We start from the raw sequence: 20,098 nt of genomic DNA on the forward strand, positions 1-20,098 counted from the left end.
GTCTACAAGGACTTGGAGCTGAGACAATAGTTTAATACATTGCACACTGAGTTTTTTGAAAAATGAATCTCTTCAGCACCCTAGGGGAAAGGTTATTGATTCCATGCACAGAAATATCCCCAGAAGGGTGAAGGCCGATTCCTCAAACTTCCACAGAGGGAGGGAAGCTCACCTATGAGAACACAGTTGTCACCCAGCACACGTGCCTTCTCACCCAAGCTTGGCCTCATTTTTAATTCATGAATTGCTGTCCTTATTTACCCACAGTTTACAGCTCTGGTTTATGGAAACCCCAGACTTTGGTGGATAACCTCTTAGGTGAACTAATAACACTGAGTTTCCAAACCTATGAAGCGCTGAGACCCAGGGTGATTCTCTGTCAAAATTCTACCTGAAATAGCTCACTGGCCTCTCTTTACACACTGAAAAACTGACCAGGGCTTTTGAAGAAAATAATCATATAAGCCTCAAAGCTTTCTACAAATGTGTTCAGTTCAGTTCAGTGGCTCAGTCGTGTCCGATTCTTTGCGACCCCGTGAATCGCAGCACACCAGGCCTCCCTGTCCATCACCATCTCCCGGAGTTCACTCAGACTCACATCCATCGAGTCCGTGATGCCATCCAGCCATCTCATCCTGGGTCGTCCCCTTCTCCTCCTGCTCCCAATCTCTCCCAGCATCAGAGTCTTTTCCAATGAGTCCACATAATTGTACAGAAGTAAAGAAAACAGACACAAAACATCAACTTCCTCCTGGAGAACCCACTTCCAGCATCTGTAAACTCTATGCAGTTTATTATTCCCCAACAGAGGAATCAGCCTAAGTCCAGGAACCTCAGAAGCATGGGCACACCCCTCAACTCCTGTGTCCCAGCCTGCACCACCTGATGCTCCCCGAGGGTCTCGGTTCCTGGGCAAGGGTCCCTGATGGAGAGCCTCTGCCCTCACTCAAATGGGCACACGCAGGGCTGTGGGCGAACAGTCAGGGTGTTGCACAGGGCGCTGAGCATCACACACCAATTCCACAGCAGACTGGAAGGCACGGCTTTTTTCATCTCCCCCGAGGGGCTGACAGTCTGTGTCCTCTAATCATGAGGAAGTTCCTGATGCTTTTGATCAGCTGGTGCTTGATCAGAGTTTTCCTTGAGAATTACATCCACATGGTCACTGACCCTCACACACAGGATCACACCTCCTCCCTCAAAACAACAGTGAAAACAAACCAACCCCACCCAGATTAAACTAAGATAGGAAAATGAAATCCAAGACTGCTCAACTACTGAAAACCTCAGGCCACTCCTGATATTCATTCAGTCCAGGAAGGAGGCTGCAATTCCTTTAAGCTCCAAACAAGTCATTGCCATATATTCTGATCATTTTTATTGTAAACAACAACCCTTGAGAGTCCCTTTAATGCAACAAGTCAAGTGCAATCTACAAGCAAACCCCTCCACCCTGCGGATTCTTCATTTGTGAGATTCAGTAGTTAGGATTGGTCATGAGATGAGACAGTTCTTAAAATATGAACACTAAGCATGCTCCAACCGGCGGGTCCCTGCTCCCCAGGGCAGGGTGTGCTGGGTTCAAAGCAGCCTGCTCAGGGCCCAGCACGTAACCCTACCTCCACCTCCACCAGCACCTTCAGAGGTGAAACACCTTGCTCCTTGAGATGGAAGGATATGTGCTGAGCTCCACAAAACAACTTTACATTTCTAACGAAGTGTGCCAGGTACAACTTTTTCGGCCAGGAAGAAGGAAAGATGCATGCACATGTTTGCATGTGTGTGCACGCATGTGTGTGCACGCACGTGTGTGCACAAGTCTATGTGTGTGTAGCTGCAGACATAAAATGACTTTCCAGCAGCTGAGTTAAGGGGCAAGCACACACACACACGTCCACAGCCCCCACACAATGTACAGAACACTTTCTACTGATGGGCACACAGACACTTAGCTGGGAAGACGGCTGTGTGCCAAACACCCTTTCCTAATGACAAGTTATGAACCTCTCCTAAAGATCCTGCCCAGTGAGCCAGGCTGCAACTGAGTCTTCATTTCTGCAAAAGTGTGTTCTGTGCAGAGGTGAAACAGGAGGAGGAACAAGGGTGAAAGGAAAATAAATCTCTTAGCACACAAAGAAACCTGCTCATTTCACAACTCTTTTTCCTCCCTGACCAGTAAGAAAACCCCCCAAAAATCTAAGGGACAGAAAGCCCGATGTCCATCGGCTGAGCTGTCTTCCCTCTCCTAGGCCTCCTCTGCTGCCCACCCTTCCTTCCCCTTGATTTGTGCCTTCCGCCCCCAACTACCACCACCAGTGCACTAGGTGAATAACCACTGCTGAACACAGGGCAGTGATACGCATCCACTCTCACTGAATTTTTCTTCCAGTGACTCCAGATGCCATCAGTGCCTCCCAACTCCCCAAATAATTGAGGACATAATTTTGTCTTCTATCGCATCCTCAGAACACCAAGCCCTGGAATAAATCCTATCACTGGTTCTCTACAACCCACAAAGGTGGACAAACCTCACCAGTCACTCAGCACATATCTGGGGCACCCAGGGTCCTCCCTGAACTTAGGAGGTCAACCTCAAACCCTTCACAGGTCGCAACATGCGTTTCAACAGATGCTACCAAAGAGCAAGCTTTCACTTGCATGAAAGTGGCGCAGTGACTTGCTAACCCCAGGCTGGGTCACCTAGAAGAAGCAACGTCCAGGGAGAGGGAAGCAGGGGCCAAGCTATCTCACACAGGGCAGCAGACCCTTCACTGAGCCCAGGCTCAAGGCCTTGCCATCACCAGGACTCCACCCATTTCAGTCGCATCTTAAAGCTGACAAAATACCAACCACAGCCCCTACAGTGCGCTGGGTGCCAGGCCACATGCAGGGAATGCAGTGACTGGCACAGATAAATCCCTGAATGCAACCATGCCCTGAGCACTCTCTGACCTTGTGGGCCCCTGTCCACCACACTTCCATTTGCTGACCCTTCTGCTTTACACTGTACAAGCACATCAAGTTCCCCTGGCCCCAGGACCTTTGCACATGACGTTCTCCACGCCTGGACAGTCCCTAGCATACCCTTCTAGACGTTAGTTCTCCCTCAAATATGCCCTCTTCAGTCCTTTCTGATGAGCTTCTGTGCAGTTCCCTGTAGAGCTGACACTGCCTTGGTGGCCCCCAACCCTAGTCCCACCCAGACCCTCATTTGCCTCACTCCCTGTGGCCTCCCTTGGGCTGGTACAAAATGGCTACGGATGAATCTCTGTAAGGAAGGAGGCCTGGGAGGGGAGGAGCTGAGCAGGTGCTGGCCCTCAAGATGCTCAGTCTACCACAGGCATCCTCAAATCCCAGGACACAGACCAGCACTGGTCCCTGGTCTGTGAGGAACTGAGCCACACAGCAGTGGGCAAATGAGAGAAGCTTCACCTGTATTTACAGCTGCTCCCCACTGCTAGCATCCCCCTGGTCTGTAGAAAAGCTGTCTTCCACAAAACTGGTCCTCGGTGTCAAAAAGTTTGGTGACCGCTGGTCTACTGGATGCAAGCGTGCAGCTGGCTGGAGAGTTCTGGTGTCAACAGTGGCACCTGGTGAGGGACATGGGAAGGTGGGGGGCCGTAAGCCCCATTCTCTGCTGGATCAGCAGGATCCTGGAGATAGAGACCCTCCACTCCACACGCATGCGGCCCAATGTTCAAGGGCTGGTCGAGCAGAGATCAGGCCCACCCACGGCTCCGCCTCCTCTCCCTGTTTGTCTCAGGCACTGCTTCCCTCTGTCACAGACAGATCAGAGGATGGGGCAGCGGGGCCCTGCACAGGGGAAGGGCTGAGAGATGCCATGGGGATCTTCAAGCACATGCAGCTATAGCCGCTCCCAATCATCCCAGAGACACCAAGCAAACACGCAGCGTGGCCCCAGCCATCACTCAGAAGAAACCACGCGCTGAATGCCAACCACATCCATCTATGTTTTCTGGGTATCATTTAACAGCTAAGAGCTTTCTCAAGTGAAGACCAGTGTCTTAAAATGGGATTTTAAATCTCAAAACATTTTAATGTGCTGCAAGCATCAGAGGGTTGCCAGTGACCTTCAGTCACCTCTTAGCCTGGCTCCCGGCTCCCCCATCCTGGCTCCCTAATTAGTACTTTAAATGTGACTTGTGTATGTGGTTTCCTGGCTATCAGCTTGGGCAACGGCTAGCTTTCTAGGTTCCGTCCACTGTGTCTACGTGTACAGACCGAAAACTACACCTCCCTTCTTACAGCTCCAACACTCCTTTCCTGGAATAATTAAGTAACACAGGAAATACAGAAGCTATCAGAGCCAGACCGTACCCCAGCTCACACTAAGGGGTGGGGCACGGAGCAAGGGGACCCCACAAGGGGGGTCAGCTGCGCAGCCTCAGGAGGAGCTGGCCGCCAGAACATCTATGGACGGAAAAGGCAGGACTTGAACCCAGACATGCATGAAATGCGCACCCATCAGCTCCTCCATCACACCCATTACTCCATTCGGTCTGCTTTGCTCTTGAGCCCCTGGGAACGTATACCACACTTTGGCCAATCACAATTTCTATCTTAAAATGTGATCCAAATGTGACAAATCCGGCCCCACTCAGCACCAAAACTTCAACCTGAGCAAAAATGAAGCATGTCAGGTCCACAGCAAGTCCACAAGCCGGAGAGAGGGAGACAGAATGCAGAAGGCGGAGAGTCTCTTCCCGGGGTTCCACCCCGATTCATATCCTAGCCACCAATTCACACCATGAAGCTACCCTCCACCTGGGTGTCTGCTCCCAGCAAGGTCCCTCCCACCCCCAGAGGAGCCCAGAGTGGCCCCCGAAGCATCTGTGAGAAAGAACAGTGAGTACACGTGCCAGTGAAATTAAAGGAACCCTCATTACTCTGCACCAGCATCGTCCCCACCAACTCACTCATTTCCATCAGCTCCCTCCCCACAGACAAACACAGGAAGGGTAATAGGCAGTACCAGCAGGATTCAAACCCAGGTCTGACGTCACAGCCAGCCTCCTTCGATTACCATACCCGAAGTTCACGTTTCCAGGCGGATTACTCGTCTTGAAATCATCACACAGCGTATCTATTAGTCTGCAGTCTAGTTCTAAGGTACCTTAATGAGAGGCATCAGAGAAACCACATGCACGCTGTTCTAATCATCAGAACTAGTCCTGCCCTCACAGGGACCTCTGCTGCGATTATTGACTCGTCGCCACTTGTCACTCACCTACAGTTTCAAAAGCAAGTCAGAAACTGAACTAATGAGACTACAGGAATGCTTACTAATTAAAACCTTGTGGGAAAGTTTTCAAATAACATGCTGTATTCAGATAATAACAGCTCAAGATATAGAAAAAAAGATTGCCAATTAAGAGTTTTAAAAAATTAATTATACAGTCACATAGTTAAAAACCACATCCTTGTATAATTTTCAAAGACATGAGACTAAGGGATAAAATTGGGAAACAGTGTCCTGGTGGGGGCGGGGGGGTGGGAAAGTTCTGGCCTACAGCTTCTTGCCTCTCGCTCCACAGACTTGGGGTCCGCCAGGCACTCAGCCACCCTTTCCGGGGCTGTTTCCTCACTGGAGGAAACTGCAGACCCCTGTCCTCACCCCTCTGCCAGGGAGAAGGCCCTAGACAAGGTCCATGCAGGCGGAGGTGCTTCCTGGAAAGGAGGCTCTTGGCTTAAACACAGTGTGTGTGTGTCGGGGTGGGGGTGGTTAGCCTGGCTCAGTGGGCACAGATGCCTGGGGCTGGTGATGCCAACTAGAGGATGGCCCAGCCAGCCAAGGGCACGAGCCCCTCACGCGCTGTCACCATGAGACTTTACATCCACGTTTACGATGTGGCTATCAGGGCCCGCTCTAATTGAATGACAAGGAGAGATGGCACGTGCAGAAACCGAGGTACAGAGGGGCTGAGTATCTTGCCTGAGTTTACAGAACCAACTAGAGAAGCCAGAATTCAAACCCAGGCAGTGGCCCCTGGGCAACACATCCTGTGGGTCCTCTCAGCGTTACAGCTCAGGTCAGCCACCCACCCAGCCAAGAGCTTGATGGCAGCATGGCCCTGGGCTCTTCCCTGCAGACTCCCCCCAAACCCCGGACTGAGCCAGGATGATCTGGATGCTCTCCAACTGCCCAGTGTAAGTGTGTCGAGCTGCCCAGCTACACACAGAGGCCTGGACACTGGCACAGGAACTCTGCCAGCCAAATGGGCAGAGCCACCCCCTCCAACCCAGAACATGGGGGCCTGGGGCACCAGATTCATCCCACAGGCAGTCCAGACCCCCACACACAGCAGCCCCCCTCCCCACAGAAGCCTCAGCTAAACTCTCCCAGGACTAGGAAAGCTTGGCTTTCAAACACCCCTGGGATAGCAGGAAAGAGTATCAGGCCAACAGGAATCAGAAAATCCCTCTGGGGCAATATGCCACCATGCATTCCCCACCAGTAAGTCAGAAAAACTCTTTAAGCTGAAAACTCTATCTTAAGTATAAACACTTACATGCCAAGTCAGAGTCATGCCCCATGGAGGGCTTACTTCACCTACATTCCAGTTCTTTGGAAAACAAGAGAGACCCAAGTAACAGCTTCTTGATGCAGACTGACGGGGGGCCTCCTAAGTCAGCAAGCACAGACAGAAGACAAGCCTCAGCAGCCTCTGCACAGGGAGGCCTCACGGGGCCTCACCTGCCTCCGCAGGCTTGTCCGTGCGGTCTGGATGCCCAAGCTATGCCTTTTTCCTGATGCCCAGCCTTAGGCCCGGAACTCAGACCACCCAAGAACAGCCTGGGCTGGCTCCTGAAATCAGCACTTTGCAATGTAAAGGTCAAGGAGTGATCACCAGCCTAGGCAATCAGCACCTTCCAGGCTGAAGCAGCAGCTTTGCAGCCTCGAGACAGAAACCTGCCATTTGTAAGCTACTGGGGACTCGGGACTGTGGCTCTGGGACCAGCATGACTGCAGCCGACCTGCCCTAGAGCCAAACCTTGGGCAGCTTTGGGAATATTAACATTCCAGCCCCAGCCATGCTACGTCATGACCGGTGGGGCAAGATAATAACCTCGGGATCCACAGAACACCACCTGTGTGAGGGCAGGAGGCCTGTAAGCAGGCGGGGAGGAAAGACAGATGACCCGCGGCTCAAAATGCTTCAGGCTTCCCGGCCACAGCCCTGACACAAATGTGCAGCACCAGGAATTATACTTCACAGAAAATACGCACCATCATATAGTTGTCAAAAATCTCTCACATACAAGTACAGTGAAAAGCATGAGGCTTTCACAATAACATCCTGTGGGGGAAACAAAAAGGAATACTATATATATTTATTAAAGGTCTCCCACCGTGGCTTCCCAAATCAACCACAGCTCCAGCGGATCACCTGTGACAGCAGGCAAACTGCCTGCAATAAGTGACGTATAGGCATGTTCTGCCCTCTGGTGCCTGCCGCACAAGAAGGGGTCGGCAGCGTCGTAAGACATCCACGCCAGACGCTGCTGAGCGACAGCGTCTCTGGGCCGCTGAGCAACCTGGCCAAAAGCAAGCGATCTCCCAAAGTACCTAAATTGCTACTCTACCATCAAAAGGTTCACAAAAAGTAGCAATTTCCAGAGAATTTAGGTAATTCTTAGAAAAGAAACAGTACCAAGCATAAGAATAGTTTCCCGGTGATACAGGTAGACAATTCAGGATCTTAGGCGACCTCTGAAGCATCCTTTTTAAAAGAATCATCGCTGGATATTGCTAAACTACAGAAAGATATAGAGGTTTATGTACGTTTTAAGTGACTATGTTTTTGTAACTGATGAGAAATATATGCTGGCCATTCAGATGACAAAAATATATTTCTCATATACATTTTGTCTTTGGCCTTATTTCTAACTCACAGCTCCCCAAACCCTTAGGGTTTTCTGAGCACTAAGAGCCACAGAAGCATCTTTTGTTCCACTTGGTCTCTTGTCCTCTGATCCACAAGGTGAAATGAGTATCCTGTTACTCATGACAAGCTCCTTTCCACCACTGCTGGGCTGATGTCAGTGAGGAGGCCTTTGGAAGTACCTGCAGATGGGGGCTGGTTGCAGGGGAACCAACCATGAATAGAGGGGTGCAACCTTCAATCCCATCCGGTGATTTCCTCAAGGGAGAGGGGCTGGAGTTTGACTCAATCACCAATGGCCAACAACTTGATCAATAGTGTCTATGGAGTGAAGCCTCCAGAAACCCAAAAGGACTGAGTCTGCAGAGCTTCCAGGCTGGGGAGCCAGAACATGTCCACTTGCCACCAGGCTGGGCCCCAAGCAGGAGGAGAAGCACCTCTGTTTGGGACCTTACAACTGCTATGTGTCTCTTCACCAGACTTAATTTGTATCCTTGAATATCGTTTGTAACAATTCAGTAATCTAGTAAATAAATGGGTTTTCTACTCTAGCTAATTAACTGAACCCAAGAAGGGGTTCATGGGAACCTCTGATTTATAGCATGTTGGTCAGAAACACAGGTGACAATTTGGGATTGCAACTGCCATCTGAAGGAGGGGAGTGTGGGAGGTGGGGAGTCTGCAGGACTGCGGCCTTGCCTATAGGACCTGATGCATTTCCAGGTGGACAGTGTCAGAACTAGGCTGAATGGCAGGACATTCAGCTGGTGTATGGGCACTGACTGGTTGTGGAGGGGAAGCTCACCCCGCCCCCCCACCCCCGCAACACACACACATACCCCCACACAGCTACTGGAAACTGGGAGTAGAAACCTTTCGCTGACTGTATTACAAAGTCTTAATTTCCTTTTAAAAAATACTAGTTTTCTGCTGGTTTGCTAATTTAAGTTACATACACCTATGAAAGTTTTTAACTTTTTAATTAAATTTTCTAAGTAGGCAAAAATAAAGTAGTATTATGAACCCCGGGTGCCCGTCAGTCATTCAACGGCACACTCAGTCAATCTTGTTCCCTCACAATTTTTCAACAGTGGTGGTGTCACTGTGTTCATAAATACTTCAGTTTTTATCTATAAAAGGTAAGGATTTTCAAAAAACATAACCACAAGGCCATTACTGCCACTAAATAAAATAAATAATGATGCCTTAAATTTCATCTACTATCCAGTCCCTATTCAACTTACCCCTAACTATTATTTCTCAGGTCTTTCTCTAGTTATTTTGGTGAGCAACTGTGAACTTCTTAAAGGGTGGCAGAACACCATGTTCACATCTGCAGACCCCAGCACTCAACAGGGTGCCTCGTGGCCAGAAATGCTCAAAGCCTTTCAAAGGTGCTCATCAACTGTGCATCTCTCAAAAATAACAAGCAGGAAGTCCTTCAGTTTACAAGGATTCTGGGGACTGGGAGTGAACAGACGTAAAGGCACACATTTTGATGAGGCTACCGTTTCCCCTCATTAAGGTCAGGGCCTGGAGCTGGGATCTCACAGAAGAAGGGAACTGACACAGGAGAAAAAGAGGCTCTAATCATGAATTCTTAGATGCACTTTATTTCCAGTCTGACATGAGATTGAGGTGAACCTCACAGTGATCAACATCTTGTGTCTGCCTCTATAGCTTTCTACCTCTTTCTGCTTAACGACCTTTACTAATACACCAAACCTCCCTGACCCTCAGTTTCCTCATCTTTAGAACAGGGATAGTTCTTGTAGCTAAAGAACTATCATGGCCTGGGCCGTAACACACCATCATGACCAGCACTTGCTCACACACAAGACACACCCACAGCAGAGTCTGCAGGATGCAGGTCAGTGCCTTGGAAGAAAATTTCAGAAGCAATACTAAAGCAATGTAATCTCCAGACACAAAATCAAGTGGGACAGAAGTGGAGGGTAAACTGGGAAGTTAGATAAAATTCCCAGAAGAGTCAAAAGTTGGCCAACTCTACATGATGCCAAGCGATGGTGAGAGCCCAGGGCCCTCAGGAAACACTGCATCCACCAGAGCTTGGAGGTACAGAGGAAGAAGACTCTTGTCTCAGATAAACAGACACAAACATCTCTGAGGCAAAAAGCAGACACTGGAAGATGTATTTCACATATATTTTCCTTTTTATCCATGCACAAGAGTGATACATGGAAAAATCAATGTCTAAGTCTAAAAGAGCTCTTTAAATAAGTAGAAAATAAAAATGTTAACTGATAAGAAACCACCATGTCACAGTTCAACGGAAACTTTTTTTCTTGCCTAGTGGTACATAAGATAGTGGTTTTACAAATAAAAGCATCTTAGATTCAACAAAAAATGGTATATTCCAGACACAGGGAGACATCAGTAGTCACCAGAAGTGAGACAGGAAGGAAAACAGGTGCATCACTTACTGTGCAGGGGAATGGAGTGGTAGAGTGGGAGGAGGGAACGGAGAAAGGCAACAAGCCTTGAAGGTCACAGCGCAAGAGCTCACAATCTAGGTTAGTGGGGTAGCCCCTGAGGTAGGAAGGACCAGGGCAATGACTGCAAGGCCTCCCACACCAGGCCAACATCAGCATCCAGGATGGTCACACATCTTCGCACACAGGAGTCAGCATTCATTTACGGGTGTCGCTAAAACACAGGCCTTTAGTTCTAAAGTTCCCACAGGGTGACTCATCTGAAGTGTGTCCCCCTTCTGGAGCAGCACCCTTCAGGAGGAGACACGCTTCCTTTCTGGACGAGCCTCTGATGCCGAGATGAAGAAACCCTGAATGGTGGCTCCTGAGTCAGAAGACTTTAAAATGACCTTTCCTCTGCAGCCATGTCCACGTTCTGGTTTTTTATCCAGAAACACGTTGGCAGCACAGCACACACCACACCCCAACAAGGCATCTAAAGACCCCTCATGAATGCCAATAACTACTATGAAAAGCGGCTGATGCTCTTGCTTGAGAACTCCCTAAAGGAGCTGCAGGCAATGAAATCACATGTCCACTTTATTTCCTACAAATATCACAGATCACAGTGCTTCAACACAACTCCATTGCCAAGAACAGCCTCTCCAAAACCCAGGAACAGGCAGGCCTCTGACCTCCTATTTCCTGCAGATGAGAAAACCACAAGTCTCCCCACCCACAGCAACTCACAGAGACAATATCCCAGTGGAAACTCCGTACAGGAGCAGGTGCACAGGGCCCAGTGGGACTTCTCATTAAATGGTGACATGTGTGGAGAGCACTCTACAAAGGAGCTGTGTGACTGAGTGGGGAGCCTGACAGTGGATGGGGATGTTCACCCAGTTCAGCCAGCCCTGCAGAGACCAGCTCAGAAATCACACCCAAGGGCTGTGGCGTGAGCACAGGCCACAGGGTAAAGCAACACATTAACCCGCAGCAACTAGTGTGGTCCCCGGCCGGAGGTGGGAGAGGGTGAACTGGGAGCGTGCATCCTGTGTTATCCAGAAGAAGAACACTCCTCACCCAGGACTCCTCGAGGAATAAGAATGAAAGGCCCGAGAAAAAGAAAAACAATTATCAAATACTAACACAAATATATGGAACCTAGAAAGATGGTACTGATATTTGCACAGCAGCAATGGAGACACAGACATCGAGAACAGACTTGTGGGCACAGCCTGGGGGGAAGAAGGAGAGGGTGGGAGGTATGGAGAGAGTAACCTGGAAACATACATTACCATATGTAAACCAGACAGCCAACGGGAATTTGCTATATGACTCAGGAAGCTCAAACCAGCTCCCTAACAACCTAGAGGGGTGTGATGGGGAGAGAGGTGGAGGGATGTTCAAGCAGGAGGGGACATGGGTAAACAAACCTAAGGATGATCCATGTTGCTGTTCGGTAGAAACCAATGCAATACTGTAAAGCAATTATCCTTCAATTAAAAATAAATAAATTTTTTAAAAAAGAACGAAAGACCTGACCTTGCCACAGGACAGAGGAAACGCCACCACTGACAGACCAGAGGCCACAGATTCCCAGAAAGAAAACAGGCTCAATATTTAGCAAAGGAAATCAAGGCATAGAGCGCGCACCCAACATGTCAGACACTCTGAAGCTGGAGTTGCTGCTGCTCTGGGTCTTGGCTCAAACCTGCTCAACCTGTACCTCGCAGGCACCAGCCCCTCTGCTTACTGTAACTGGCCCTCCCTGACTCCTGACCCCTCAGGGACGCCCCTCTCTCCTCTGCACTCAGCCCCTTCTCACACTACATCTTTTCAATACCTAGCACCGTGTTTGGTCCCACTGCCTCCAAGGTGAAAGTTCCCCAGGGGTTGAGATGATGTCTCCGTTCTATTCACTGCTGTAGCCCAAACACCGAGGAGTGCCTGGCACACAGCAAGTCTCAAGCAATATTCATCAGAAGAATCGATGCAAGGGCCCGCAGCCGGTTTTCGTGTCTGCTCCTGCCAACAGGCAGCAGAGACTTCAGGACACACAGAGGCCTGAGGACAAGAACACAGGAAGCATTTCACACAGCAAATGGCAAGGATGGAGAAAGCAGCTAAATGGAACGGCCTCCTGTGGAGTACTGCTGTGGGGGCATCCTCCCTCGAGCACCTTCCAGGAACTTCCCACCACCATCAGAGGATCTGGGCACTGGCAGCACATGGAAGGAAGCCTGGAAAGCGAGGGCCCCATCCCGCAGGGAGGAAAAAAAAGTCAAGTTCATGCTGACCACAGCAGTGGTTCTTAAGTGAGGGTGAACCTGTCCCCTGGGATGCCTGTTAAGGCCTAGACATGGTCACAGCTGAGAAGGGTGATACCACTTGCAGAAGCTGCTAAATATTGACAGTGCACAGGCCAGCCCCCTGCCCCCAGCAAACGTTATCTGGTCCAAAATGCCGACTGTGTCAAGGCTGAGGGGCCCTATGTTAGAGCGACCACTGCCCCCAGGCACCCCCATCCCTGCCAAAATGCTGGTCCTGGTTTGGGCTCTGGGAATTCAGCAACTCTCTCCCTGGTGCCCAGGCCATTCCTCCTCCCAGAGAGTCACTAGGCAGGACCAGGTAGTCAGTGGGAGGCGCTGGGAGGCCAGGTGGGCAGACCAGGGGCAGGCTGAGTCACAAGTGACCAGGCAGCCCCTGTAAGAGCGGGGGCAGGGACACAGGACTCCCAGAGCCAAGAAAAGCTATTGGAATATAAGGCCAGGAATGAGATTCCATGAGACGGTTTTGTTTTTTTCAAATCCAGCCACAATGAATCATTGCCATCTTCATCCTGGCATGCTAAGAAACTCAATCTGTACAAAATGACACTTGCTTCCTGGGCCTATAATATTGGTCATGACTAAATGTAGAAACACCCAGTGCCTCAGTTTGCCCTGTAGGAGGCAGACGCAAGCAGGAGCCTGGACTCAGGAGGTGGAGAGGGCGGTGCTCCTCAGGGAACGACTTGTTGGATCTTTAAGCCTGTGGGAGAGGCTCTCCTTCCTGACTGGACAGATAAACTGCACAAGTTTTACTAGAACCTCCACACTGGGGGCTCATCCTTCAGGTCAAGTGCGTGGCCAAGGTCAGCGCATCCTCACACAGTTAGGAAAACAAAGTCAACTCTACTTGGAGTGCAGGAGTGTCTGTAGGAGGCTGGCACCAACATGCTCGACGCAACTCTCCCCATGGAGGAGGGCTCCTCGCCACACTTGGCCTGTGCCGGGTCCCACCCAGGCGGCGCCAGGGGAGGTGCTGGGAGGTCCTTGCGAAGGAACCACCCCATAAGGCAGCGTGGTGGCAAGGGTCCAAGGCCACGGTGGTGGGACAGGCATCCCCAGCAGCAACCTGGAATCAAAAGCTTCCTCAAGGGGAGGCCACCCTTCAGGTCAGGGCAGTAAGGCTGGGCCAACACCTGCTCTGATTGAGGTAGTGTCTCTCCAGGAGCCATGCTCAGCGTACCTAAGGACAACCACGGCAAGGGCACAGAGGCCGGGTCCGGGAGGCCCTGCAGTGGGGGCGGATCAGGGAGCAGGGGTCCCGAGCAAAGAGCAGGGCAGGTGGGGGCAGAGGGGCTCCAGAGAGGGGCATTCTTTCAGCATCCTTACGGAAGGCTCCCACCGTCATGAGCTATGTGACACGGCCGTGGGTGTGCTTCCACCTCGCTATCCGCCTGGGTCGTAGGACAGGGGTCACAGGGAAAAAAGAGGAAGAACAAACAGGGGGCGTGAGCTTGGCCAGTTTGGGCTATTTTCTCACTCCAGGATTTCTGCTGGGTCACTAGGAGACTTCACAGATTTCTCCCAGGAACACCTTGCCTTCTCTTCCGGATCTTGGCCAGAACCTGGCAGTCAGCTCCTGTGTGTGCCTGGTCTCTGACCCAGGCAGCCTACCACCGCCCTCCACTAAGCCAAATGCCACTGAATTTGCTAGCGGTTCAGGCAGCAGGGGACTGCCTGTCTTGAAATCAATAGCTTCCCAAAGTGACTTCTCAATCCCTAGAGATGTCAGAAACATGAATGGCAGCAACAATAAACTGTGAGTGTGAGTGTGAGTGTGTGTGTGTGTATAAAATCACATGATTATACACAATATATAGTTTCATATACATAATTATATATACATCTCCCCTTGCCTCACCCCAACTGTTTTTCTGCCGCCGCCACTGCTAAGTCGCTTCAGTCGTGTCCGACTCTGTGTGGCCCCATGGACTGCAGCCCACCAGGCTCCGCCACCTCTGGGATTCTACAGGCAAGAATGCTGGAGTGGGTTGCCATTTCCTTCCGACCTCCTCTCAAATACCTCTCCCCATGATCCAAACAGGAGACCCACCTCTCATCAGGAGCTGGGATGGGAGATTCAAAAGGGGCCTGAAGTCTCCACACAACACTAACAGCTCCCCAGGTGCCCCGAGCCCACGCCGGGAGCCGGATGGAGCCCAGGCAAGCCAGCCTGCTCCATGATGGGGACAGCGGGCTCTCTCACTCTCACCAGGGGGCTGGGGAAAGAGCCTCTCAGCTCTCGCCATCGGTCACAGCCTGCTCCTGTCATGTGTGAGCCCCAAGTCGCTCCAGAGGAGTGACACTTATATTTTCTTTAGAAAACGTTTCCCTAGAGAAACTTTGTCAGATTTGCCATTTGTCAGATTCTCTGGCTGTACAGTGGCTTTCCCCAACTCCTGCATGCTCGATCTCAACTCCAAACCCTCCTTTCAAGTGGAATTTAACTGACTAGCTGGCAGGGTGTGGCCTAGGCCTCCTTCTCAACCCCTCATGGACATGCTCACAGATCTGCTGATGTCCAGGAAAGCACGCGGCAGCCGCTGTGTTCCGCCTCATCTCCCACGTGTGGGTGATGACAGCCACCTTGCCTCCTGCCAGGAGGAGCAAGCCTGTAGGCAGCGGGTGAAAGGGGCGCCTAGAGCCTGGTCGTGGCGGACACCAGCTCCTCACCACAGGATCCCCACTTAGGGACACCATCAGCAGCACTCCACTGGTTTGAACAACCACCAAAGAAAGATATGTCCTGCACCCACTCTCCTGGTGGCTTCCCACAGACAGGAGCCCCACTCTGACACCACAGCTGGAAATGAGAAAGCTGGCATGTTGCCAAGACCACTTCTCAAAAAGGCAGTCTTTGATATCACTCAGGGTCATGGTACTGGCCCAAATGAACCAACCAAATCAACCTGGGAGGAATGGATGAAGGACTGGGGAAAAAAAAAAAAAAAAAAACCCTCTAAAAAACAAGAAGATGACAGTTCAATATATTTTCAAGAAGATTCTGGGCTTTTTCCCTCCCCGCACCCCACCCTAGACACCATCTACTCAGCACCTACCATTTGCCAACACCTACTAAGGGCCTCTAGTCTTTAGCTATAAGAACTATCCCTATTCTAAAGATGAGGAAACTGAGGGTCAAAGAGGTTTGGTAAATTAGTAAAGGTCACTAAGCAGAAAGAGGTAGAAAGCTCGTCTAGTCTTAGTACGAATAAATGGATCCATGCCATTCTTCTGAAATGTCTACTGCCCAGCTCAAAAATATCAGTGGTTCCCTATGGACAATCAGACTATGAACCAACAAGTCAGCTCAGCTTGGCATTCAAGGCCCTTTACAATTTATTCCCAAACTCTTTCAAGTGTACATTCTCATATTCCCCTACAAACGTACCCACTCCAGCCAAGTGAGGCCCCTCTGTACTCTTGAAGAAGAGGTCAACCCCTCTCCTAGAAACCCCCTCCATACCTGACCCAAAGGCGCCCAGCTTGGACCTCAGGGCAGGGACTGCAGCGCCTGCTCACGGAGGAAAGGCAAGGGGAAGTGACCAGAAGGACAGGCCCTGGTCAGGCCCTACAAGAATGCCTTCCCTGCCTCCCAAGGGTGTGGGAGCACAGACAATGGGTCCTGGGCTACACACACTCTCTCAGGAGAGACCATTCTTCACATACTAGAAAACCCTTCCCTCGCCAACCAAAAGAGACACACTTCACCCAGAGGCACATTCATCCCAACAGAAATCCCTTCCTTTCTCTGCAGTTCCATCATGCCAAGTTACCAAGGCCCAGAGGAGGCTTAACATGATTAAAATTTTAAAGTATTTAATATGCTCAAAGGCAAGGTATCCTTGAAGTGCAAATCATCAATCTGGGGGAAAGAGAGAAACACTGGGGGAGGGAAGGTTCTATGCAAAAGTAAATAAAATATAATTTCAAGCAATATTATGCACAAAGGTCAGGTTTGTGCATACAGTCAGGTTGTACTGATCATACAACCTGAACTTCAGCATTGAGTCCTGATTAGGGCAGTCTCTGCTCCTACTGAGTTGATTAAACCTGCACTGTGAGGTGAGTGGGTTCTCTGGGTTTCACCAGATGGAGAATAACCGTCCTCAGAGGGGTTATTCAACAGGCAGGGCACACAGTGACAAGCCTGGGCTGGGTGCTGAAGCAGCAGAAACTCTAGTCAGGCTCCCATCAGACAAACAATCCCCCAAAGCCTAATACTGAAGCCTAGTACCCTGTGGAAAATGTCAAGGTGAAGAGAAATTGACTAATTAGAGCCTTGACTTGAATGGTACAAAATGAGAGAAGAAATATAAGTCCATTTACACCTAAAAAACTATAGCTAGTATTTAAGTTCTGCCTATATACGCATACTACCTTAGCATTTTTACGCCCATACTTTACAAGCCAGAAAATCTATACATTTCCCTTTATCGCAAGGATGAACTAAATTTGAAGAGACTTTCTAGTCTCTGAATCCATGGAAACAACTCAGGAGGGAGAAAAGACCATGCAGTTTCAGATTCTAGACTAAGAAATTCAGGACACAGGTTCTATTGACTCCTCCAGAAACGGTCTTAGGGTGTTCTCTTTAATATACAGGGCCAAGCCATGTTAACGAGTCTTCTCCAACTTCAAAAACTATTGCATGTACACAACTCTCCTTCAACTGACAAACTGCCAAACCATTCTAAGGGCGGCTGCTGCTGCTAAAAGAACAGAATCCCAGAATCATCAATCCATGTACGATTGTTCATTTCCCTCATTTTCTTTCTATGTGGTCTCTGAACCTTCCTACTGCCACCTGGCCACAAGGAGTTCTGGGACTATTACTTTTTTTTTTTGAAGGATCAACTGGAAGACCCTTCAAAGACCATCCACCAGCTGAAGCCCACCAGGGAGAAGTCAGCCTCTCCAGATGCTAACCCTGTTGCTGTTTCCAATCGCAAGGAAAGGGGATCACAAAGCACGGCTTGGGTATTTGGTTTTCTTCCACATGAAAGGCAGGAAGCTTTGCCAGGTCTCACCAGCACACCAGGCTACATGGACCTGCGAAAGCACCGTTTGCTGGGAAGCAAAGCTTTGGAAATAATTCCAGTTTAATACGACCACAGTTTTCAAAGGGCTGCACTGCTTGCACCGCTCTTTACCATTCAAGGATGGACACACTCCACGTACCTAAATAACAGTTCCTTGGATTAAAACAGGGAAAAGACAGGGCTAAGAGACCCTGTCAGCTCAGAAACAAGCTAGGCCAATTCTGTACCTGAGAAGACTTTTCCCTCTGCCCCTCTGGATATAGCCTAAGAAATTTACCATGAATCAAATAAGACACCTGTCTCCACCTAATACCTTCCACTGAGAATGAAGAAAAGAAGGCCGGACGGAAGGAAACCTCTGAAGTAGCCAGGCCTCAGCGTTGACATTTATGGTCTGACTTTAGGGCTCCAGTCTCCTCATCCAGTTACTAGCGTCCTGCTTGTTCCAGGATACCATTCTCTGGTTCCAGTTCAACCCATGGTCCACCTTCATTAACTCAGAATTTCCTGGATTTGCGCTGACACTAACCGTCACAGTATAGGGGTTACACGGTGTGGGGTCACTTTCAAAGCCTAGTAGTTGCCAAACACGACAAACACCGCTGGCGGCATGCGCACCGCCCAGAGCCCCCGCTCTCCCAGCAGGATCGCAAGGCCAGGCGCCCCAGGCGCTCCATTTCCTTCCTAGAGCGGCTGGCTGTGCAGAGCGGCTCACGCGGTCCCCACGGCCCAACCCCTCGGCCCTTGGAACCCATCTAGAACACACTCAGCAGAAGGACCACCCCACTGAACAGGAGCGAGGGGCTGGGAAAGGCGGGCGCCGGGGGCCGCGCTGAAGGGCCGGCCGAGCCGGTCAAGGCGAGCACCGGGGCAGGGAGGGGACCGCTAGGGGTGTGGGCGGCCGGCCTCACCCGGGCGCGGGGGCCTTCCGCCTGCACCGCCAGGGCGGTCTGTTCCGTCGGGCGCGGGGCTGGCTGCGCCCCCGCCCCCAGGGGAAGCGGGCCGAGACCCAGAACTGCCCCCTCCCCGCGGCGCGGCGAAGAGGGGGAGGTAGGGGGGCTGCAGTGGCTGGTTTCAAAGGGCTGAAAAGAAACTTGGACTCCTCTCTCCCAAGGTACGTGACACGCTGGAAAGGCAGCCGCCTCTCTCCCTTCCCCCCACCCCCTTTTGTGCTTCCCCATACTCTCACCCCCAAACTTCTCACCGCAGGGGACTGGGCTCCCGACGGCCGGACGACACTCAGATTAAGAGGAGCAGAGAGCGGGGACAGGGGGCGACTAGAGGCGTCGGCGACCCCAGCCCCGGGAGCTGCGCGGGGTCGCCCCCTCCCGAGCCCGGAGAGCACCGAGCGGCCGGCGGCGCCCCCAGCCCCAGGGACTCGGTCGCGAGGCCCAAGGCGGGGGCGGACGGCCAGAGCCGAGATCCGGGCGGAGAAGGGCAGGAGGGACCTGGAAACCCCTCGGTCCCCGGCGGTGCGTCCGGGCGAGGGGCCTCGGCGCCGGGGCCCGGGCGCATGGGCGCCGGGGACCCTGGGGGCCGGGCCGCGGGCAGGCGCCCCACTCACCTTCCTGCCGGCGCCGCCGCCCGCGCCCGCGGCCAGTGCGGAGCCGCCCCCCGAGTACATGTAGTAGGCGATGCCCAGCACCCACAGGAAGGCGAAGCAGAGCAGCATCCGCGAGCGCCGCCGCATCCTCCCGACTCGGCCGCCGGCCGCGGCCGCTGCTCGCGAGTCTGCCTGGGGCCGCGGCGGGCGCGGGCCGGGGAGGAGCGGAGGAAGGGGAAGGGCGCGGCGGCTCCTCCTCCGGCGCGGCTGGCGGCGAGGGCGGCGCGCGCCCAGCGCCCGAGCTCCGCCCCGGCCGGGAGCGCCGCGCGGCGCCGGAGCAGGAAGCGGCAGCCGCGGAGGCGGCCAGGGGGTCAGGGAGCAAAGGGCGACCAATCGGCGGCGGCTGCGGGGGCCCGACGGGGGCGGAAGGGGGGATTACCGCGTCTCCGCGGCGGCGGCTCGGGTGCCCCCCGGAGAGTGCCTCCGCCGGCCGCCGCCCGGCCACCGCTGTGAGTGACAGGTGGTCGCCGGGGCCCCGGGCAAGGCGCGCACACGTGCGCACACACACGGGCGCCCACACCGGGGACAGCGGGTCACCGCTTCCTCACGCTGCCCGGGCGAAAGCATTACCTCCTCGGTCCTCACCCTTTGGGACCACCCCAGACCCCTGGCAGGCTCCCTCTTATTGGCCGACCGACCTGAGTTTTTTGGTGCAAACCCCTTCTTCAGGACCAGACTTGGCTGCTGCTCACTGCAGTTTTCTTACCAATCTTGCAGCAAAAACACCCCTAATCCCCAGGTGTCTATTTTATTTATTCGTTTACGCAGAGGTGGGGGCCTAGTGGTA

General features: G+C 52.0%; 1 protein-coding gene across 1 annotated transcript in view; it reads right to left on the bottom strand.

Annotated features, from left to right (window-relative positions):
* Positions 1–19,408, bottom strand: part of GALNT2 (polypeptide N-acetylgalactosaminyltransferase 2) — a 179,133-nt gene extending 159,725 nt beyond the window's left edge. The window contains exon 1 of the mRNA XM_068981629.1: positions 19,273–19,408. Within this exon, the coding sequence (XP_068837730.1) occupies positions 19,273–19,398 (126 nt within the window). The 5' untranslated portion in view covers positions 19,399–19,408. The remainder of the gene's footprint in view (positions 1–19,272) is intronic.
* Positions 19,409–20,098: the final 690 nt, after the last annotated feature.

The sequence above is a fragment of the Capricornis sumatraensis genome, chromosome 10 (assembly GCF_032405125.1).
Source record: "Capricornis sumatraensis isolate serow.1 chromosome 10, serow.2, whole genome shotgun sequence".
Lineage (NCBI taxonomy): Eukaryota > Metazoa > Chordata > Mammalia > Artiodactyla > Bovidae > Capricornis > Capricornis sumatraensis.